This window comes from Mustela putorius, unplaced genomic scaffold (assembly GCF_011764305.1).
Source record: "Mustela putorius furo isolate JIRA1106 unplaced genomic scaffold, ASM1176430v1.1 tig00000145_pilon_pilon_pilon, whole genome shotgun sequence".
NCBI lineage: Eukaryota > Metazoa > Chordata > Mammalia > Carnivora > Mustelidae > Mustela > Mustela putorius.
In genome coordinates, this window is record NW_025421294.1 from 26,850,891 (window position 1) to 26,874,516 (window position 23,626).

The following is a 23,626-nucleotide window of genomic DNA, read 5'->3' on the forward strand; positions in this document are numbered from 1 at the left end:
ATGTTCATTTTATTTTATTACTTTTTAAAGATTTTATTAATTTATTTGACAGAGATCACAAGTAGGTAGAGAGGGAGGCAGAGAGAGAGAGGAAGGGAAGCAGGGTCCCTGCTGAGCAGAGAGCCCGATGAGGGGCTCAGTCCCAGGACCCTGGGATCATGACCTGAGCCAAAGGCAGAGGCTTTAACCCACTGAGCCACCCAGGCGCCCCTCTAATGTTCATTTTAAATTCAGGCATGGCATTGCCAAACCTTCTTCATGTCACTATGATTTTTGCTTCCTTTTTTCATGAAGGGAAAACTTTTTTTTTTTTTAATATTTTATGTATTTGAGAAAGAGAGTGAGAGAAAGTGAGGAGCGTGCATGAGCCGAGGCAGAGGTAGAGGGAGAAGCAGGCTCCCAGCTGAGCAGGGAGCCCAATGCCAGGCTGGATCCCAGGACCCTGGGATCATGACCTGAGCTGAAGGCAGGCACTTAACCAACTGAGCCACTTAGGTGCCCCCATGAAGGGAAAATTCTAACAGTGTTATGCCTTTAAAAAAAAAGAGCCTCAATACTCCATCTGACATTTGCTGTTTTCCCTTATCCTAACAAACAGATTTTGAAAAAGTCTTCCATATAAGAAAGGCTTATGATTCTCTGGCCACAAATGAAAGTCTTTACCTGTTATAACTTAAACATAGACCTCTGCACAGGTCTATATTTAGGGCATATATATGGGCATTCACACCTTGAGGAATCAAATTTAAATAATAATTTCCTTTTAATTGACAGTTGGGTTGACTCTTTGAGTTTCTTTTATGAGACTTAGCTCTCAGATTTGATATATTTCATGTTAAATGTAATGAATCCCATAAATGAAGTGGTCAGGAAAAAGAATTTGATCCTGAATTCCAGGGTTGGTTGATTACAGAGCTCTTACTCATTTTGGAGATGGAAACAAGAAGTACTTGAGAATTTCACTGTCTTATCTTTTCCTTGACTAGGCTAAAGTGAACAACTCCAGCCTGATAGGTTTAGGATACACTCAGACCCTAAAGCCAGGTATGTATGTGTTGCTTGTATAAATTCGTGAAATCAGTTCTTAAAGAAAAATTGGGGTGGTGGTTTCCTGCTTTATGTTACTACTCATATAATACCCGTGTTATACATTATAGATGAGTATATATAAAGTTTTATAATGAAGTGTTTATAAAAGGACATAGAGTCATTATAAAACATTTGGAGACTAGAAGTAGTAGTAGGAGAGAAAAAGGCCAGGGCTAACATACATTACACTTTTGGTTATTTTTTCCCCTCTGTTTTTCCAGTGTGTTTATAATGCTTGATACTTATTTCCAGCAGGTTCTTAAAACGAGTCCTTAAATCATCCTCACTGTATAACTGTTACGCAGGTTTCTTCTGCACAGTTGGCTAGACCAGTCCCTGGTGTCTTAGAGCTACAGAGATGGTACCATCTTGGGGTTAGTTTGGCCAAATTGGGTCTTTGAGCTCTAGAAATCTAAGAGTACATGATGGCAGAATTAAGCTATTGTAGGGAAAATATCAGTTAGTTGTATGCATGTGTCTGTGTTTGTGTGCAGGCTGAGTGTGTGACGGTGGAGTCTGATTCATGGTTAGGTTTCATTCCAAGGCATTTTTGCTGAAGAAGTTTGTTGCCTGGTGCCAGTGGTGGAGAGATTATTGTAGCAGGGGGTGATGAGAGGAAAAAGTAGACTCCGTAAAGTGCGTTTGTGTAAGCTGTGGAATAATAATTAGTGTTTTATAAGCTCATTCCAGGCTACCAATTAATTAGTCCAGTGGTGATCAGTAAGAGGCATTGATGGGTCACGTGGTTTTGTTTTGCTGATCACACACAGTCCAAGCAGGTTCTGAATTCACTGGGGTCTTGCCAGTGTGCTTTGAGATGCCTAGCATGTTAACCATTCTTCTTCTGTGTGTTGACCTTTCTTATCTGTTCTCTCCTCCCTCTTCCCTCTCCCTGGGACTATTCCCCTGCAGGTATCAAACTGACGCTATCAGCTCTGCTGGATGGCAAGAATGTCAATGCTGGCGGCCACAAGCTTGGTCTAGGACTGGAATTTCAGGCATAAATGAATACTGTACAATCATTTAATTTTAAACTATTTTGAGCATAGCTACCTTCAGAATTTAGTGTACCTTTTAATGTTGTATGTCTGGGATGCAAGTATTGCTAAATATCATGTTAGACCTCCAGGTTAAAGATGATTCAGCTTTAAGGTGTTACCCTTTCAGAGGTACAGAAGAAACCCAGTTCCAAGAAAAGTCCTTTGAGCTGTAGACTTGGAGGAGCTTGGGGCCCCCTCTAGAGAGTTCAGGTTTCTTTTTTATCTAGGAATGGCTGCAAATGGAAGCTGATAATTTGTAGGCACTTTGTTCATTGGTATTGAGTACATGAATGAAATTATGACTTCTTGAGAATTGAACTGGGTTTCCTGTCTGAAGGAAGGAGAGACTCATGGGTGGTAATGTACACACTCATCTGAAAGAGACTTTTTTAGACAGATTTTCCTGACCTGTTTCCACTCCAGTCCATCACCTCTTTTACACCAAAAGTAGTCTGCAGGGTGTGGTAGCTGTTTCTTTTGTGCCATTTTGGGGGTGGAAAAGTTGGATGTGATGAAGCCAATAATTCAGGACTTAATTCCCTCTCATGTTGTGGTTTTCTGCCCTTGCACCAGAGTATGAAATAGCTTCTAAGAGTCCTAGCTCTGAGCTGGGAAGAGTCTCTGTGACTGTAATCGCATTGTGACAACACTCGGAATCGAAATTGGACTTGTTATATTCTCGCCACTCAGTTTATTTTTTAGCCGTTTAATGGGTACATTTTAGAGTCTTCCATTTTGTGTTGAATTAGATCCTCCCCTTCAAATGCTGTAATTAACATCACTTAAAGTAAAACTTGAATAAAATATTGAAACCTCATTCTTCTGTTGTCTTTATTAATAAAAGTATAAGTAAACAGGGCATTTGGCATTTGTGTTTGTACTGTGTGTGTGTGTGTGAGAGAGAGAGAGAGAGAGATTTTTAGTTTTCTATTGTTGCATAACAAATTAGCCAAATAGTTGCTTAAAACAACACTCATTTATTTCCCAGGCCTGTAGTTCAGAAGTCTAGCATGGTGTGACTGGGTTCTCTGTTAAGATTCTCATGATGTGGAAATTAGGATGTCTGTCAGACTGTGTTCTTGTCTGGAGCTTGGGGTCCTCTTCCAGGCTCACATGGTTGTAAGAGAATTCAACGCCTTTTGGTTGTAGGATAATGGTCCTCATGTCCTTGCTGGCCATCAAGTGGGGGTTCCTCTCAGCAAATAGAGGCCAGTGCATTCCTTGCCATATGGTCCCCTCCCATCTTCAAAGCTGGAATGGAAGAATTCCCTTACTGTCAAATCCCTCTCACACTTGAAATCTCTAGGAGGAGCACTAGCCATACCTTACCCCTTTTAAAAATTTATATATATATATATATATATATATTTTTTTTTAAGATTTACTTATTTGAGAGAGAGTGCATGCGTGCCTACATGCAGGGGGAGGAGAATCTCAGTGTGGAGCCCAGTACAGGGCTGGATCGCATGACCCTGAGATCATGACCCCAGCCACAATAAAGAGTTGGACACTTAACTGAGTGACCAACTGAGCCAGCCAGGTGCCCCTATTTTTTGTTTATTGAGGTAAAATTGACAGAACACTTTAGTTTCAGGTGTATAGCATGATTCAATATTTGTATATATTGCAAAATAATCACAACATCTAGTTACATCTGTCACCACACAGTTATAATTTTTTCCCCTTGTGATAAGAGCTTCTAAGATCTACTCTCTTAGCAACTCTCAAATATACAATTTAGTATTACTAACTATAGTCACCATGCTGTATGTGGCATTCACCAGGACTTAAACTCATTATTTCTAAAAAGATCTTATTTATTCATGAGAGACAGAGGGAGAAACAGCTGAGTAGGGAGCCTGACATGGGACTTGATCCCAGGACCCCAAGATCATGACCTGAGCTGAAGGCAGATGCTTAACCAACTGAGCCACCCAGGCGCCCTTTAACTCATTTTGTAACTGCCCCAACCCTTCTAAAGTCACCCTCAGAGGGTGAGGCCCTCTGAGGAAAATCTGCCCTTCTTAAAATCTCATGTGTCCTTTAATAACCTAATCACAGTAATGATATCCCATCATATTCACAGGTCCCTTCCACACTCAAGGGCAGGAGATCATACAAAGGCATGGATCACTGGGGTTTGTTCTAGAATTCTGTAATGTCTTATTTATTTATTTAAAAAGATTATTTTTAAAAAGATCTTTTTTTTTTTTTTAAGATTTTATTTATTTATTTGGCAGGGACAGACCGAGAGAGAGAGGGAACACAGCAGGGGGAGTGGGAGAAGGAGAAGTAGGCTTCTTGGTGAGCAGGGACCACAATGTGGGGCTTGATCCCAGGACCCTGGGATCATGACCTGAGCCGAAGCCAGACACTTAACCAACTGAGCCACCCAGGCGCCCCATGTATTATTTTTTTAAAATATTTTATTTATTTGACAGATGAGAGAGCACAAGCAGAGGGAGCAGCAGGCTCCCCACCAGGCAAGGAACCCAACTCAGGGTTCCATCCCAGGACCCTGGGGTCATGAGCTGAGCCAAAGGCAGATGCTTAACTGTCTGAGCCACCGAGGCGCCCTAGAATTCTGCAATTTAGATTTTAAAAAATGACAATGTGTAAATTTCAAACACAAAGCAGAAGAGTAAACTATATATATATTATCTGGCTTCAGTAATTGTGAACTTATTTTCTATTCAAATATATATGTGTGTGTGTGTGTGTGCATCTGTGTGTATGTGTAATGGATGTTTGGAGGTGACAATGCCAAACAAGATTTACTTAAGCATTTTGTGTCTCCCAAAACTTGTTGGCCTCAGTATTGTCATACTGTCTTCATTGGTCGGGTTCATGAGGCTCTGTATCTATTTCAAAGTGAACTTGTGAATTTCTCCAGAGATTTTGGCACAAAATGGTTGTTCGGTACATCCAGTCAGATGCCAGTTACAGTACTGGTATTTTGAAATGTACAAAGGGCCCTGTGAATATTGAGAGTATATTTCCCTTCCCACTTACATAAATATCTGCCTGTTGTATGCAGTATGTCAGAATATTGTGCAAAATTCCCCGAGTTCATGGTATTTCATCAGTAAGAGAACCTAAACATTCTGGTGTGGGGACAAAAGGAAGAAAGTGGACAAAGAAGAGAAGATTGAAGGTGAGTTTATTAGGGAAAAAGGCTAATGTCTAAAGCTCCCAACAAGCAGAAGCTGGCATCAAGAGTCTTATTCGCTAAACTGAGTGGTGGTTTGTGTACTCAGAGAAGGGAGAGCTCTAAGGGAATTTGGGAAGACTTTGTGTCCTGGCTACCATGAAGGGTTTGGAATAAGGGCACCATTCAGTCTGTCTAGGCTTGTGGTGGGCTTAGGGAAACGAACATGAATGACCTCTTAGTTTTTTTACCAACACAGAGTTTGTGTGTTTCTGAGCTGTCACTGGGGCCAGATAAATGTTAAGGGAAACCAGATTCAAGAGAAGAGGGGCCCCTTCTTAGAGGGGCAGTTCTGCTGTGTCTCTGAGGATTCTGTGGGAATCATGGAGATCAGAGTGGTGAAGCTATGGGTACAGCAAATGTCTTGCTTCATGCCACAATGATTTTCCTGCAGATCAATGAAGTGGAACTTCTATGATTTTAAGCCTACAGACATTTATTTAAGAAACATTTGCAGACACTCTGTTTATGACAACTTTTTATTACTAATGGCATTTAGTAAAATCCATTTTTAGAAAAAAAAAATTGCAGAACACACAGGCCAAAGCATGTGTCAAGGCTGTGGGGGAATGCTAAATCTGCATTTTCATATATTGGGGGTTTTAAGTCACAAAATTTAAAAAGTAACAGAAGCTTATTGTAGGAAATGTGGAGGCTGTTTGCGCCCTACTTCCTGGCCTGCTTTTCGTGCTTTTGCTCCATTATGCCTTTACCATTGTATAGTGTGTATTTTACACTATTGTCTTCCTCACAAACTGTACAAAGGGTATGTGGTTTGTTTTGTTAATTGCTGTATACTGAAATATGAGAAGGTGCTAAATATCTGTTGAAGTAATAAATAATTAGGAGAAAGATAAAAAGTAAAACATTTACCTATAATTCCACCACCTAGATACAGCTGCTGTGAACAGTTGGGATTCATTTGCCTTTGGGAGAGGGAGGGCAGCTACTTCCCTTTCAACGTTTAAAAATTTTTTTAAATTTTAAATTTTAAATTTTTTTTTTAAAGATTTTATTTATTTATTTGACAGACAGAGATCACAAGCAGGCAGACAGGCAGGCAGAGAGAGGGAGAGGAGGAAGCAGGCTCCCTGCAGAGCAGAGAGCCCGATGCGGGACTCGATCCCAGGACCCTGAGATCATGACCTGAGCCGAAGGCAGCGGCTTAACCCACTGAGCCACCCAGGCACCCCTCAACGTTTTTTACAAAAGATTTTAATTTATTTGAGAGAAAGAAAGAGAGCAGGAGAGGCAGAGGGAGAGAGAATCCGAAGCAGAGTGCCCCCTGAGCATGCAGGTGGAGGTGGGGCTTGATTTCACCGCCCTGAGATGGTGATCTGAGCCAAAATCAAGAGCTGGCCGCTTAAATTAAGTCAGTCAGAGAAAGACAATTATCCTATGATTTCACTCCTATGTGGAATTTAAGAAACAAAACAGGGGAGTATGGGGGAAGGGAGGGAAAAATAAAACGAAATGAAATCAGAGAGACAAACCCTGAGATTCTTAATCATAGGAAACAATCTGAGGGATGTTGGAGGGAAGGGGGGGCGTAGGAGGAGGGGGGGATGGATAACTTGCTGATGAGCATTAAGGATGGCACCTAATGGAATGAGCACTGGGTGTTATATAACACTGATGAATCACTGAACTGAACCTCTGAAACTGATAATACACTATATGTTAATTAATTAATTGAGTTTAAATAATAATAATAATAAAGATTTGGCTGCTTAACCCATTGAGCCACCCAGGTGCCCCTTTCTTCTAACAATGTTTTTAGGGGCACCTGGCTGGTTCAGTCCACACTTGATTTCAGGGTTATAAGTTCGGACTCCACTTTGGGTATAGAGATTACTGAAAAATAGTCTTAAAAAAACCAAAAAAACCCCAATGTTTTAAAATACTTCCCTGAACTATAGAGTATCTCATCACATGGCAGGCAGGGAAGGCTGCGCTCTGACCCTCTCTACGTCTAACACTTAACAGCCTCAGGCCGCAGGGGCTTGGGTGGGGCGGACCAGCTGCAACAGCTCCGTACCCTTCCTCCTCCGCGGATTTCCTGAGTGCCGCGCTGGGCTGCGACGTCATCACGTTGGGACGTAGATGCCTCAGGCCGTCGTGCCTTACGCAGTGTCTGATGTCATGACGTAGAGCCTAGCAACCGCGCAGGCTCCTGGCGGAGTCCGTTATGGCCGCTGCTACCTTGAGGAGGATGAGGGGAACCGTGCAAAGGAAACTGCGGCCTTCGCCCGGCCTTCAGGTCCCCGGAGTATTGGCGTGGCCGCTGGTCCCGGCGCTCCTGCTTGCGTCCGCCACCATGTCCAGTGGTAAAGGGGGCGCGGCGGCAGGGCGGGCGCGGGAAGACGCGGAGGGCCAGCATGGGCGGGGAGACAGGCCCGGCCGGGGAAAAGACGCTTCGGAGTGTCGGGAGCAGATGGCACTGTGTAGACAGGGCAGAGTCTCTAGGGGCGAGGACGGAGGGTAAGGTGTCTGAGGGAGTCTGAGGAGGTGGGGTCTCTGAGAAGCCGAGAAATAGGGATGAGAGATGCGGGGATCCAGGGAGCGGGGAGCAGAGTATGTAGATGGGCGTGGAGGGAGGAGTGGTGGTGGTGTCTAGAGAATCTTGAAGAATGGGTTGCTACAGGGTATGGCGGTGGTGGGGTCTCCGAAATTGCTCGCAGTCGTGAGGGGACAGAGGGGACAGATGCTGAGGAGATGACCGCGGTTAGGAGGTGTGGTGTCTAGAGAGGGTCCCAACGCGGGGGTCGGGCGGGGGGAGGCACGCAGGGGTGTAGCAGGGCCAAGGGAGTGTGGGCGGTTTCCGGAACGGTGAGGTAAGGGGTAAAGACCAGGGTGGGCCGGGGCACTGACCAGACTGAGCTGATGGAATAATTTTGGAGAGCAAAAGTGAAGGGGAGAAAGCTGTCTTAGGATACTGGTGCATCTCTGAGATCTGGGAGGTTCTGGTGCTTGGCAAAGAGCCAGGATACTGAGGCTCTGGGCTCCTGAGGGGCTTGCGAGGAGGAGAGGAGGAAGGCGACAAGGGAGATTCTTGGTAAACATGGTTCCTTGTGTCCTGGGTTAGCTGGAAAAGACTACTGCTTCCTTTAAATAGAGTCGTAGGATTTTATTTCATTTAAAATTTTTTATTAAAATTCTTTTTATTATTTATTTAGGTATGATTAGCATATAACATGCTAGATTCAGGAGTACAACATAAATTTGGTATTCGTGTACACTGGGAACTGATCACTTCAATAAATGTAGTTACAACATATCACATTTTGTAACAGTTACAAAATTTTTTTTTCTTGTAATAAGAGCTTTTAAGATTTACTCTCTTTGCAGCTTTCAAATATGCATTATTATTCTTACTGACCATAGTCACCATGCTATTTATTACATCCTCATGACTTATTTTGTAATTGGGAGTTTCTTCCTTTTGGTGCTCCTCTACCATTTCACCAACCTCCAATTCTCTCTTTTCTGGCAACCACCAGTCTCTTCTATATGAGTTTGGCTTGTTTGCTTGTTTGTTGTTGTTTTGATTCCCGCCCCCCCCCCCCATAGAGGTGAAATCATATGGTATTTGTCTTTCTCTGTCTGACTTATTTCAATTAGCATAGTGCTTCAAGGTCCATCCATGTTGTCACAAATGCTATATTTCATTTTTTGTGAGTGTGTGGCTGAGTATTATTCCATTGTATATACATACCACATATTTACCTATTCGTCCATCCATAGGCATTTAGGTTGTTTCTCTGTCTTGGCTATTGTAAATAATGCTGCATGATTAAGTATTTCTTTTCTTAAAAATATTACATTATGGGGCGCCTGGGTGGCTCAGTGGGTTAAAGCCTCTGCCTTCGACTCAGGTCATGATCTCAGGGTCCTGGGATCGAGCCCCATGTCGGACTCTCTGCTTCCCTTCCTCCCTCTCTCTGCCTGCCTCTCTGTCTACTTGTGATCTCTGTCTATCAAATAAATAAATAAAATGTTAAAAAAAAAAAGAAATACTACATTGTGAATGAAGATATTGAAGGTTTTATCAGGAAATAAAGAAGTGTGTAATTTAGGGCCTGAGACTTAGGGGGGCAAATCTATTAATAAGAATTTGATTAAGCATGTATTTTGTTTACTATTCCCTTTTTTCTTTAGGCAGACATAGCCCTGCTCTTCTTCTTAAATCTTTTTGGAATTTTCAGATGAAAAACAGTGTGAATGGGATAGTGTTTTCTTATTTGCCAACAGGGACTGTCTAGCCATACATTCGTCTACTACAGTGCTGTGGTTACTTCCTTAGGTTTCCCCAGCAGCAGTGAGGGCAGGGCAGCCACCATCCCAGAAGCATTTTAAGTTTGTGGGGAAGGACTGAGATTCATTTTCCCAAGGCCCCTTCATCAAGAGTAGAATATAACGAGGATTTCTTTGGTTGATGCAAATATTCCTTTTCCCAAAGTACTTACGTAGTATGATTGTTTTGGTTATTTAATCATTTAAGACAAAACCTGACATTAAACATTTATATTTCTTACTGGAATGATTAAGACATACAGTTTGAGGGATATATAGCTGGTAACTGTAGTTCATAAACAGCTTTCCCCCTGGTTGAAAATTTTGTAGGGAGGGTCAAGCAAGGGGGAAATGTGGAGTATTAAGGTGTCTTCTTGTTTCTATTTATTAGAACACCATAAATATTGCTCCAACTAAACTGGGACATGCTCCCGGCTGAGCAGGGAGCCCAATTCGTGGTTCAGTTTCAGCACCCCAGGATCATGACCCAAGCCAAAGGCAGACACCTAACAGACTGAACCACCCAGGCACCCCAACGTAATTACTCTTTTAATAAAAAAAAACAGCCAAATAAGATGTGTTGAGTTCCAAACTTCAAGTAAGCATAGAAAGTTAGGAAGTTACTGCATTAGATTTATTTAAACTTGTTTTATATTAGGTTTCTTTTCTTTTTTTTTTTAAGATTTTATTTTATTTATTTGACAGAGATCACAAGTAGGCAGAGAGAGAGAGAGAGAGAGAGAGAGAGAGGGGGGGGAAGGGAAGCAGGCTCCCTGCTGAGCAGAGAGCCCAATACTGGGCTCTATCCTAGGACCCTGGGATCATGACCTGAGCTGAAGGCAGAGGCTTTAACCCACTGAGCCACCTACTGGACATTGGTGTTCGGTGGTAGAATTCTTGCCTGCCCACTGAGCCACCTAGGTGCCTCTCAAATTAGGTTTCTTAAAATTGCAGTACTTGGTTGTATTCTTGGCAATCTGTAAGGATTTTAAAGTTTTATATTTTTATTTTGACAAAATCTAAAAAAAATTAATATAAGCATTGTTTTGGATCACTAGATGATCATCTTATGATTAGGTCTTACCACGTCATTTCAAAAGTGCCTTCTTTCTGTGTTTGCCATCGGATTGCTCCCAAATGATCACCTAAATTTAATTGGTAATATGTTTAATTTTTGAGACACTGTTGCCTCAGTGCCCATTCTGGGTACTCAGTGCTCATGCAGGGTACTCTGCATTCTTGTTGAAGAGTTATTGTTGTGGGACACGTGGGTGGCTCAATTGGTTGGGCATCTGCCTTCGGCTCAGGTCATGATCCCGGCGTACTGGGATCGAGTCCCACATTGGGCTCCTTGCTTGGAGGGGAGCCTGTTTCTCCATCTGCCTCTGCCTGCCATTCTGTCTGCCTGTGTTTGCTTTCTCTCTGACAAATAAATAAAATCTTAAAAAAAAAAAGAGTTATTGTTGTAATCTATTTTAAGACAGTTTTTTAAAGAGACCCGTAAAAAAAAAAGAGAGAATTTAATGTAGAAAGTCATTTTTAAAATCTTGTTTTAGGGGCGCCTAGGTGGCTCAGTGAGTTAAGCCTATGCCTTCTGCTTGGGTCATGGTCTCAGAGTCCTGGGATTGAGCCCCGTATAGGGCTCTCTGCTCAGCAGGGAACCTGCTTCCCCCACCTCTGCCTGTCTCTCTGCCTACTTGTGATCTCTTTCTCTGCCAAATAAATAAATAAAATCTTCAGAAAAAAAAATGTTGTTTAACTAGAGTGGTAATATCAAATAGTAAAGGGTAAAAGTGGGACATTTAGAAATCTAAAGTAATACATATGATTGTAGAAGCTCAGCAATTAAATCCATAAAGTCAGAGTCACTTTGTTCTGAATACCCTTCATTTCTGACTAGATTGTATTCTCTGGTTTGAAGGAGTGGAGGACCAGGAGGTCCAAGTTTTTACTCCTTGAACAATACTTATTATTTTTTTAAAGATTTTATTTATTTATTTGACAGAGAGAGTGAGATCACAAGCAGGCAGAGAGAGAGGGGGAAGCAGGCTCCCTGCTGAGCAGAGATTTCCCGATGCGGGGCTCGATGCTAAGACCCTGAGATCATGACCTAAGCTGAAGGCACGAGGGAGGCTTAACCCACTGAGCCACCCAGGCGCCCCTGAATAATGCTTATTAACTTTGCTCCTACTTGGTGCTAGGTATTGTAGTTATAATAACAAATGCAGTGATATTGGAGATACCCTTAGAAGAATGAGTGGGTTTTGCCTGGCTGAAAACTATGGGAAAGGCTTTTCAGAGAGTGTGATAGGTGCAAAGATGCTACTTGGGAAGTAGTGTAGGGTTTGTGGTGACAGTTGGGGCAAGAGCATGTTTAGTAAACAGGTATTGATATCCGTTAAGTAGGCAACAGGGATAGAGTAGTTTGGGAGTTTAGTAAGATATGAGGTTGAGGTAATGGGTGCCAGATCATGTAGGATCTTGTAGGCTATTATAAAGACTTAGAGTTTTACATTTGATAGAAATGGAGAGCTCCCAGAGGGTTTTAAGCATAATTGAACTTAAGTTTTTACAGGAAGACTCTGGCTGCTATGTCAAAAGCAGACAGTAGGAGTTAAAGTAGAAGCAGGCAGAGGGTTTAGAAGGCCTTACTCGTTTGGAGTGGGAAGTAAAAGTATGTTTCCTTAAACTTTTTATTTTGAAATACTTGTAGATTCACTTACAATTGTAAGAAATAATATAGGTTCTGTATACCCTGTACCCATTTCCCCATCTTAAGAAACTCTAGTACCATGTCACAACCACGGTATTGACATGGATACAGTCGAGATAAAGAGCATTTCACCAACCTCTTGTGTTGCTTTTTTATAGTTACTCCTACTTCCTTCCTATCCCCACTCCATCTTGAAATCCTGACAATCACTAATCTGTTCTTTATTTCTTTAATTTTATCATTTGAAGAATGTGATATAAATGGAATCATATAGTATGTAACTTTTTGGAATTGGCTTTTTTTTAATTTTAATTTTTTTACCTAGTGTAATTCTTCGTAGATTCATCGAGTTGTTTCACGTGTCAGTAGTTTGTTTTTTTTTATTGCTGAGTAATACCCTGATATTATATAGACACACTGCACTTGTTTAACCACTCATCCTTTGAAGGACATCTGGGTTGCTTCCAGTTTTTGACTTTTATGATTAAAGCTGCTACAAACTTTCATGTGTGGATTTTCTGTGTGATTGTAAGTTTTCATTTCTTTGGGATAAATGCCCAGGAGTGCAGTAGCTGGGTCATATGGTAGTTACGTATTTAGTTTTTTAAGGAACTGCCAAACTGTTTTCTGTCATAGTTGTCCTATTTTATGTTACCACCAGCAGCATTTAAGTGATCTAGCTTCTCTGCATCTTTGCCAATATTTGGTGTTGTCATTACTTTTTATTTTAGTCATTCTGATAGGTGTACAGTAATAGCTTTATTGTGGTTTTAATTTGCATTTCCCTAGTGGCTAATATCTTTTCCTGTGTTTATTTGCCATCTGTATATTCTCGTCAGTGAAATGTGCCTCTGTGTCTGTTGCCTGTGTTCTAATTGGATGGTTAGGTTTCTCATTTTTGAGTTTTCAGATTTTTTTTCTTTAATTTGACAGAGAGAGAGATCATAAGTAGACAGAGAAGCAGGCAGAGAGAGAGAGGGGGAAGCAGGCTCCCTGCCGAGCGGAGAGCCCAATACAGGGTTCGATCCCGGACCCCGAGATCATGACCTGAACCTAAGGCAGAGGCCCAACCCACTGAGCCACCCAGGCGCCCCAAGTTTTCAGGTTTTTTTAATGTATTCTGGATACTAGTCCTTTTTTGCATTGGATCTCACAAATATTTCTTCTTTTGTATAGCTTATCTTTTCATCCTCACAGGAAAGTCTTTCATGGAGCAAAAGTTTTTCATTTTGATAAATCAAATTTATGGATTTTTTTTTTCTTTTTATGTATTGTGTGTCAGGTCTACAAATTTGTGCCTAGTTCTAGATTCTAAAGATTTTTTTTCCCTTTGTCTTTTTCTAAAAGCTTTATGATTTTACATTTATTTTTATTTTTTTAAAGATTTATTTGAGCGAGCAAGCACATGTGTGCACTTCAGAGCAAGGGGAGGAGCCCAGGGGAAGGGAAAGAAAGAGGGAGAGAATTCCAAGCAGAATTTGTGTTGAGTGTGGAACCGGAGGTGGCCTTGATCTCATGACCCTGAGATCATGACCTGAGCTGAAACCAAGAGTTGGATGCTTAACTGACTGAGTTCCTAGGTGTCCCTACATTTTACATTTAAATTTGTGATCCAAGGGTGCCTGGGTGGCTCAGATGGTTGAACATCTGCCTTCGGCTCAGGTTGTGATCTCCAGGTCCTGGGATCCAGTTCTGCGTTGGAGCAGGGGTGGGGGTGTCTGCTTCTCTTTCTCCCCCTGCTTGTGGTCTCTCTCTCTCTTTCAAATGAATAAATAAAATCTTAAAAAAATTTTTATATTTATATTTTTATTGTATTTATTTATTATTGTTATTTTTTAAAGTAATCTTTATACCCAGTATGGGGTTTGGACTTAGGACCCAAGGATCAGGAGTCACGTGCTCCTCTGAGGCAGCCAGGTGCTCCTGTGATCCATTTTTAGTTCATTTTTGTATAAGGTGTGAGACTTAGGTCAAGGTTTATTTAACTTGTTATTATGGTAGATTACATCGATTGATTTTTGAATACTGAATTAGTTTTGCACCCTGGAATAACCTTTGTTCATGGAATATTATTCTTCTTATATATTACTGATTTCTATTTGCTAATATTTTGTTAAGGATTTTTGCATCTTTGTTCATGAAAAATATTAGTGTGTAGTTTTCTTTTTATGTAGTGGGTTTGTTTTGGTATCAAGATAATAATATTGGCTTCATAAAATAAATTGCACATTGTTTCCTCATGTTCTCTGGGAGAGATTCTGTAGAGTTGGTGATAGTTCTTTAAACATTTAATTCTCCATAAAACCATTTGGGACTGGAGATTAATTCTTTGGGAGTTTTAAAATTAAAGATTCATTTGTGTTAATAGTTATAGGGCTATTCACATGATGTATTTCATACTGGGTGAGTTGTGGGAGTTCGTGTTTTTAAGCCTTGGGTCTTAACTTTCTCTTTTGGTTGGCTTTTTATGACATTGCTCTGGCAGGGGAGGAGGGGGTTGCTGCACAGTACTGTCAGATAGCTGTAGAACTCTAGGGTCTCCACTTGATCTCTGTTGACACCCAAAGGGTAATGGTCTTCTTGTTACTTCTGGACTAGGGTGGGAGTTCTGTCTCCCCTTATCCAGTGGTGGGGGTGGCCTTGTTACTACTGGATGATGATTAAAGTCTTGACTCTATACTAGGCCTCTTCTGACACCATTACACTGTGGAGGAGGAAGAGGCACCTTGTTACAGCCTGCAGAAGGTGGCTTCTGCAGTAGGCTTTCTACTTGGCCTTTGCTGGTGTGGATGACAGCGGAGCTGTCATGTGTGTGTGTGTGTGTGTGTGTCTGTGTGTAAGTGTTTGCCTGGAGTAGAGCAGTCATTTTCTAAAGTTTTCTTTCTTGCTAGGCTGCCTCTCTCCTAATTTTTTTGATTAGAGAGAACAGGCTTTTTTTTTGTAGTGGGACAGGAGACAGCATGTTTTTGTACATACTCGTTGATGTTTCCATGTTGGTTTCTTCAGCTACAGGTCTAGAATACGTGAGGGAAAAAGAAAATCCAGGGAAGTCACAACTAGGTTGTTCCTCAGGTCCTGAATTCTGTAACCACTCTGCCTTATTCTTTCCACCTTTCAGTGTCTTATGTTATTTTATATATAATATCCAGGGTTAGTTGTTTTCAGTGGAGGAATAGGGAAAAGTTTGTCTATTCCCATTCTTCTGGAAGCCTAAGTAAGAATTCATTTTGAATATGTTAATTTGAAAGTCAGACATCCAAGAGGAGATGTCAAGTAGCAGTTGGATTTATAAGTCTAGAGTTCTGGTAGTTCATGTAAATTTTCTTCTCATGGCTCCCTTTTTCTCAGAGCAGTTAGGAAGTAATGCCATCCGTTGAAAATGAGGACAACAGAGAAGGTGTTTTTGAGAACAGAGGAGCATGTGAATGGAGTGGTCTCCTAAGGGAATGGGAGGCTAAATGAACTAGAAATATACAGTATAAGTGCCAGCAACATTACACGTACATCTGAATCTTTGGCGTTGAATTTAAAATGAAATAAAAATGGTGACATGATTGTGTATTTATTTCCAGCCATGTTTAGCTGCTTGGTGCAGATGGGGAGTAGTCACAGAGTTTGATTGAACTTGGGATGTAGCCTTGCCAAGTGAATGGGACAGCGTGAGCAAGGGGAAAGGGGATTGGTGGTGTACATAAGGGAGGGTTCATGGCTGACTACAAAATTGAATCTTGGTAAAGAGAAAGGACAAGGGTATTGGGTAAGGGTGGGATGGTGGTCATGGGGGACTGAAAAGATGGTGGGATCAGAGAATCATAGGTCCTTTTGGACTATGAAACCAAGAGAGTGAATTAGGATAGGTGGTCATATCAGCAAGTAGGTTGCCTGCAGTTGAGATTATGGAAGAGTTGTGATGATAGTGACCATGGTTTGATAAGTTAAGGTTTGATAAGTTTGATAAGGTAAGGGGAAGGTCTGGCTTATCAGAAGAGAGGTCGAGGTTTTGGATTCCAGACAGGAGCACTTGGGTGGAATGAACTGATTTTAGCCAGGAGCTAAAGTCATTGAGAATAGGAACCTTTGATGGACAAAGGTTATTGGATTATAGCTGATGATGGGAGAATCAAGGCCGGTGCATTTAAGGGGGGGAATGGGAGAATGGTTTGGAAGGGCCCTTCTGTCCCTACCCCTCCCCCACCCACCCCAGAATACTTTCCCCTCTTCCAAACCCAGTGGTGCAAGGATGTGGGTGAATAAACAAATGTTAATTAAAAGGACTTCAGGGAAATTATGTCTTTAAGGGAGAGCAGTTTTCAGTTATAAAAAGAAAGTAAGAGATAAAAGAGGGATTTGCTGATATCTCACTGAATTCCAGAGTGCACAGTGGATCGGTTTCTGGACAGGGAAAGGGGTGGGAGGTAGGGATAATTACAGTCATTTGCACTCCTATCAGCTTGTGTCCTTTAAATATACATGATAGTTCTATTTTAGTATATGTGCTGCTGAAGTGAGCACTATACATGATTATTCTAAAAGTCACATATAGAAAGACAATTTTTTAAAAAGTGAAGGTTAGTTAGTTGGCTCCCAGCTTTAAAAAAAAAATTAGCTTTTGAGGCGCCTGGGTGGCTCAGTTGGTTGAGTGACTGCCTTTGGCTCAGGTCATGATACTGGAGTCCCGTGATGGAGTCCCGGAGTCTGCTTTTCCCACTGACCTTTCTCCACTCATGCTCTCTCTTTCTCTCATTCTCTCTGTCTCTCAAATAAATAAATAAATAAAATCTTTAAAAAAAATTAGCTTTTAAATCATATTTTCCCTGACTTCGACAGGAAAGTTAAATATACCAGAGAAATAGTAATTTGTAAATGCAAATATAAAAAGTCTTAAGAAATTCTTGATTTCTGACTACGGTACTCAATTGTAGGCCCTCTTTCTTTGTTTTCTTTTAATGGAAAGTTTCAAGGGGCCAACTGTTGAAAATACTTTAAGGCAGTTTTACTAATTTACTAATTTTTTTTAACCAATTTACTAATTTTTTTTCTAAGAGATTCCAGTCAGTCTCATTGAAACTAGCCATTTTTTCTATACAAAAGAGTTGTCAACTATGATACACAAACCAGAGTGTATTCATGTATTCAAGTATTACATGTTTGAACAAAGAGTGGTCTGTTAGGTTGTTGATTTATGTGCATACACATGTTTGTGAAAGCCCAGGAATGATTTGGTTTAATCTTACCCCTACAAAGTATTTTACTTTAATTTGATAGGCTTTAAAATAGTATCTTTGTGTTTTTAGATCTCATGTGACAATTCATCTTTAAAAAAAAAAGATTTATATACTTTCAGAGAGAGAGAGAGAAAGAGCACAAATTGGGGGAGGGCAGAAGGAGAAGGAGAGAGAGTCTTAAGCAGACTCTGCTAAATGTGGAGCCCAACACAGGCTTGATCTCATGATGCTGAGATCATGAGTCAAAATCTCAGCTGAGATGCTGAGCCAAAATCAAGTTAGACGCTTGACCCACTACACTATCCAGGTGCCCCAGACAGTTCATTATTTTTACAAGTATAATGGGTATTCTTGAAGCTTTTCAACAGATACTACATTAGATTGTATATTAGAAACACTGTTAAATTTCAGCAGGGATTCTTCTGAACTTTTGGTGTATAGAGTTACTTCTGTAAATAATTTTAACTACTTTAGTAAACCATACTGAGTGGGTGGGAGCATAGGGAAATAAGAGCTTGTACATATTTGGTGTCATTCCCATTCTGGATTGCCTTACCCAATCTTTAAAATAGTCTAGTTCAGGACACCAGGGTGGCTCAGTGGGTTAAAGCCTTAGCCTTTCCACTCAGGTCATGATCTCAGGGTGCCCTGCATCGGGCTCTCTGCTCAGCAGAGAGCCTGCTTCCTCCTCTGTCTGCCTACTTGTGATCTCCGTCTGTCAAATAAATAAATAAAATCTTAAAAATAAAATAGTTTATTCTTAAACACTTAGTTTTCAAGTTCCTAATCCAATTTCCTTTTCTTCCCCTTGAGTTTTTGCTTTCTTCTTCCTAAGAGTACCTAAAAGAAAGAAAGGAAGGAAGGAAGAAAGAAAGGAAGTTGGTCTTCAGGTTCTAGTATCACTTAGAAATGCTGATTACAGCTTGCTTATAGCTCTTCTTAAATTTGTTGTATTGTATTGAAAATATTTAGGTTCACATTTTTTAGAAAGATTTTATTTATTTGAGAGAGAGAAAGAAAGCACAAGCAGGGCGAGCATCAGAGGTAGTGGGAAAAGCAGACTCTCTGCTAAGCAGAGAGCCAGATTCAGGGCTTTATCCCCAGACTCTGGGATCATGACCTCAGCCTACAGGCAGATGCCTGACTGATTGAGCCACCTAGGCACCCTATAGGTTCACATTCTGTATCTAGTTTGTGACCTTCTTGAGCCAGGATTGGCCACCAGTCTTTCTGTTCTGGAGATGGGGTGCAGTCTGGACAAGGGTTTTTGAAGTCCAGCCCGTTTTTGAAAAGAAAACAGAGGGGATGGATAAGAAAGAGCTTTGTATGAATTTTACCATTGTGACCCAAAGTTATCCCATCTGCTCTTTCCTTTATCTTTTGATGACATGCTGTGTAATGTAGTAGGTCTCTTATTGTGCTAAACTTCTTACTTTCTGGCTAAAGAGTTATTTACCTGATGAATAGTTGACTAAGAAGACATGTAACTGATTGATGGCCATTGAGACTTATTAATAAATTCTCAAGGGAAAGGAATTTGGCAAAGAGAAATGCTTAGTGAAAAATTTAGGTAAATATGCTTGTAGCCTGGTGGAGATGAAGTTGGAGCTTTCAGTTTAATATTCTTTATTCTAGCTCAACCACAAACTGATTTGCCGGGCCACGCTGTACCTCAGCAAGATGTTTCTGCTCCAAATATGAGTGCTTTAACACATGAAAACCAAACCAACCTTTCTGTCTTCCAAATCAGCACCACTCTCCAACCCACAACTAGTACAGAGAAAGGTGGAGGGGCATCTGTAGCCCCTCATCCCTCACCTACTACTTCTCTGTCTCAAGAGGAAACAGATAACAATGAAGATCCCAGCATAGAGGAGGAGGATCTTCTCACACTCAATAGTTCTCCGTCCACTGCCAAAGATACTCTGGACAATGGGGACTATGGAGAACCAGACTATGACTGGACCACCAGCCCCAGGGACGAGGAGTCCAGTGAGGCTCTGGAAGAAAACAGGAACTACATGGAAATTGAACAGTCAGTGAGATCTTTTAAGACCCCATCCTCAAATATTGAAGAGGAAGATAGCCATTTCTTTTTTCATCTTATTATTTTTGCTTTTTGTATTGCTGTTGTTTACATTACATATCACAACAAAAGGAAGGTATGTTTGGGGTTTTCAGCCCCTCTAATTGCCCTTAATTATCTCAGTCCTATTTCTTATTAATGTTTTGATAATTCAGAATTTTTTTCTTTTTCAGTCAAGTTTAAATTGATGGTAAAATTTTAAGATGTCTGATCAGTTTATAAACTTGTGGTATGTTTTAACAAATTCCAGACAGATTGCTTTACCTTGTGTGCTTCTAAAAAAGGAAGTAGAATTGTTTTTTAATGAGCAAAACCAAAGCCTAGTGGTTTTTGAAAAAGAGATGTTACATCTTAAGTTACCATTTCTACTTCAGTGGGAGTATTTATGGAGAAAGTTTTTTTTTTTTTTAAGATTTTATTTATTTATTTGACAGAGACACAGTGAGAGAGGGAACACAAGCAAGGCGAGTGCAAGAGGGAGAAGCAGGCTTCCTGCCAAACAGGAAGCCTGACATGGGGCTTGATCCCAGGACCCTGGGATCATGACCTGAGGCGAAGGCAGATGCTTAATGACTGAGCTCCCCTATGCTCCAGAAAGATTGTTAATTTAATACTTCTAATTAAGTAAGCATTGAACTTAATAGTATTTAATGATTTTTTTCCCTGACTATAAAATCATTACATATTTATTTTGAGTGCCAGTGATACTCTATCCCAGTGTTGAAATGTTGGGCCATATCTGTTCTAAACATCTAAGGGACTTGTTAAATAGGCAGGCTCCTGGGCTCCACTGTGGTTTTCTAATTCATTTCTATAGATAGAATCCAGAATCAGTTTTCAGCAAGCACTCTATACATTAAAATTTGAGTAGCTCTGTTTTTGTTTACAAGAGGGAAAATAAAGCCCTTTTGTTATTGTTTTTTTACTTCTTGAATTTGGTAACCTAGGCTTGTATAAAACCTTTTTATACTTGTTATACTTTTAGCATATCCTCTATTTTCTTTTTGGCATATCTAATTTATTTTATTTTATTTTATTTTCCAGATTTTCCTTCTGGTTCAAAGCAGAAAATGGCGTGATGGTCTTTGTTCCAAAACAGTGGAATATCATCGTCTAGACCAGAATGTTAATGAGGCCATGCCTTCTCTGAAGATTACCAATGATTATATTTTTTAAAGCACTGTGATTTGAGTTTGCTTATTATGTAATTTTATTTGCTTGACTTTTTTATATAATATTGTGCAGATGTTTTGCCTTAGGCAGTTGGTACTTAAATGAGAGATGGGGGTCTCTCTTTATTTTGCCTTGGTGCTTTGGAAATGAAATGTCACAAACAAGGAGTATATAATTTTTTTATCTACATTTTTAGAGGTAAATTTAATCAGGTGTCCAGAATGTGGAGCTAAGCGTTCTCTGTTAGTTTTGTTTTAGATTTCTTTATTGTACTTCTTCTGGAAGTATTGGTAATGCTAGTTTTAAAAGATCCTAGCCTTCAACTAAATCCTAATATTATCTGGAACTGCTGGCTCAGATTCTCTTTCTGCCATCCAAGTACTATTTTTTTAGCACATATTTTGTGCTCCCAAACTGTAATCTACAAGGATGTGTGTAATAGTGCTTGGCATATAAGTATCATTTTTTCTTTCAGGAAAATTGATTTGCATATTTTTGGATAATTTAAACATAATTTAAGATAATGATATTGCTCAATCCGACTGCAATTTTAGGCAACACATTAATAAATGTTTCTAGAAATTCTGGCAATAGAGAGACTGCGGTTTGCAGTGGACATAGATAAAATATTCCAGAGATACCATATATTGGCTTGAATTACTGAATTAAATTTAGGGATAGAAATTGTGGCAAAATATTAAATACACATACAATTGCTTTTAGTTAGCAATTGATTGTAGCCTGGGTTCCTCCAAGCTTTCAAGTAAGGAGTAGAGTTTGAAATTGTATCAGATTTGTTCACTTTGTTTATTATTTTATAGTAAGTTTGAATAAATCTTAGGGGCCATTATCACTTAAATAATATTGTGTCTAGGCCTTTCAAATTAAAATTATGCCTGAATGAAGTTGTTTGTATACATAAAGGATATATGTGTACACTGACTTTTTCTCCCCAGTACTTGTTTTATTTTCTTCTGTTTTGTTTTTCACAGCAACTGGAAATTATTTACTGTATTTCATTTTAGCCTGTCTTTATATAATAAAGAGTTGATCAGTATGTAAATATGTGATTTGAACCATGGTTGACTTACAAATGTCACTGCAACTTTTTAGAAAACATAACCCTTACTATATGTTGAACACCTGTTCAGAAAGCCCAGGCGAGCCAGTGGGCATGTGCTTTGTGTGAAGATGGAAGAAGTAGGGCAGTTCACCATTTCTTTCAGGTGGACAATTTACTGTCCTGATAAGGAAGGGGAGCACAGTGAAATACACCTGAACTGTTTTATTGCAGTAATTTTTCATATCTGAAATTGTATTATTTAATATTTTGAATAAGATTTTAAAAATAAATGGCAAAGATATAAATCTATGATATTAAAAGTGTGTTTCATTTTAATGATGGCATGGAGTCCTTCCTTTGAGTGGTGACAGGGGTCATGCTTTGTTTGGGAGGAAGCTAAACTGACCAGCTTGTTTTTGTTCCTTTTAGCGATAGTACTCTGCTTCTTTGAATCCTCTTAGATTTCAAATTCTAGTTTAGGTCCAGTTTTCTGCTAGGTACTGAAGTTTATTGAAAACTGGCAAAGTAGGATTGCAAAGAAAAGTAAAGCAGCTAAATCAGTGTATAGTTTCTGGAGTTCTGGCCTCCTTGTTGTCTCCCTGTTGAAGGTTCCCCTGTCAGGAAGCTCATACCCCCTTAGTGGGACTAGGGTTCTTGGGCTTTTCCTGATGGCACAGTCTTTGCATTCCATGCCCCAGTGCTGCAGGCAAATAGTCTTTGACTTTTGGAGCATCACATCATACACTGAGTAGACATGCTGCCAGTGGGATGCCTGACTGGCTCATTTGGCAGAGCATCTGACTCTTGATTTTGTGGTTGTGAGTTTGAGCCCTGTGTTGGATGTGGAGATTACTTAAAAAACATAAATCTTACTTTTTTTTCAAAGATTTTATTTATTTGACAGTGAGATCACAAGCAGGCAGAGAGGCAGGCAGAGAGGAGGAAGCAGGTTCCCCGCTGAGCAGAGAGTCCGATGTGGGACTCAATCCCAGGACCTGAGATCATGACCTGAGCTGAAGGCAGAGGCCCTAGCCCACTGAACCAACCAGGTGCTCCATAAATCTTATTTTTAAAAAAGATTTTATTTAGGGGTGCCTGGGTGGATCAGTGGGTTAAGCCTCTGCCTTCAGCTCAGGTCATGATCTCAGGGTCCTGGGATCGAGCCCCATAGGCTCTCTGTTCATCAGGTAGCCTGCTTCCCCCTCTCTCTCTGCCTGCCTTTCCACCTACTTGTGATCTCTCTCTCTCTCTCTCAAATTAATAAACAAAATCTTAAAGAAAAAAGAATTTATTTGAGAGAGAACGTACACAGTGGGGGGAGGGAGAGAGGAAGAGGGAGAGAGAGGATCTCCCGCAGACTCCCTGCTGAGCAGGGAGCCCAATGTGGGGCTCAACTCCTGGATCCTGGCATCATAACCTGAGCTAAAGGCAGATGCTTAACTGACTGAGCCACCCAGGTGCCCCTAAAAAAACATTAAAAAAAAAAAAAAAGCTGCCCAAGTCTTAACAACGGCACCTGTGCTTCTGGGTTATAAATATGTATATAATTCAGACAGGTGTAGATTATAATTTTTGAGTGAATTTGATCTCAGAGTTTTGTATCTTGCTTTTTACCTCACAAATCATAAATATTTTCCATATCATTAATATCCCTTAAAAAACATTTAATAGCTACTTTATTTAGCTATTTTCCTATTGATTATTTAGGTGGTTTCCAATTCTTGGTTCAGTTTGTT

The 23,626-nt window shown here is 40.3% G+C and overlaps 2 protein-coding genes across 4 annotated transcripts in view; both read left to right on the forward strand.

Moving 5' to 3' along the window:
* VDAC1 (voltage dependent anion channel 1) overlaps window positions 1-2,946 on the forward strand; it is a 29,175-nt gene extending 26,229 nt beyond the window's left edge. For all 3 annotated transcript variants that reach the window (XM_004744979.3, XM_004744978.3, XM_004744977.3), the window contains exons 8-9: window positions 987-1,044; window positions 2,002-2,946. In XM_004744979.3, coding sequence (XP_004745036.1) covers window positions 987-1,044; window positions 2,002-2,093 — 150 coding nt within the window. In that variant the 3' untranslated portion in view covers window positions 2,094-2,946. The remainder of the gene's footprint in view (window positions 1-986; window positions 1,045-2,001) is intronic.
* A 4,527-nt stretch (window positions 2,947-7,473) lies between these two features.
* CUNH5orf15 (chromosome unknown C5orf15 homolog) lies at window positions 7,474-22,199 on the forward strand. Its single transcript, XM_004744980.3, has 3 exons — window positions 7,474-7,664; window positions 19,204-19,730; window positions 20,699-22,199. The coding sequence occupies exons 1-3, from the start codon at window positions 7,526-7,528 to the stop codon at window positions 20,828-20,830; spliced, it is 798 nt and encodes a 265-aa protein (XP_004745037.1). The 5' UTR covers window positions 7,474-7,525; the 3' UTR covers window positions 20,831-22,199.
* The last annotated feature ends 1,427 nt before the right edge of the window (window positions 22,200-23,626 follow it).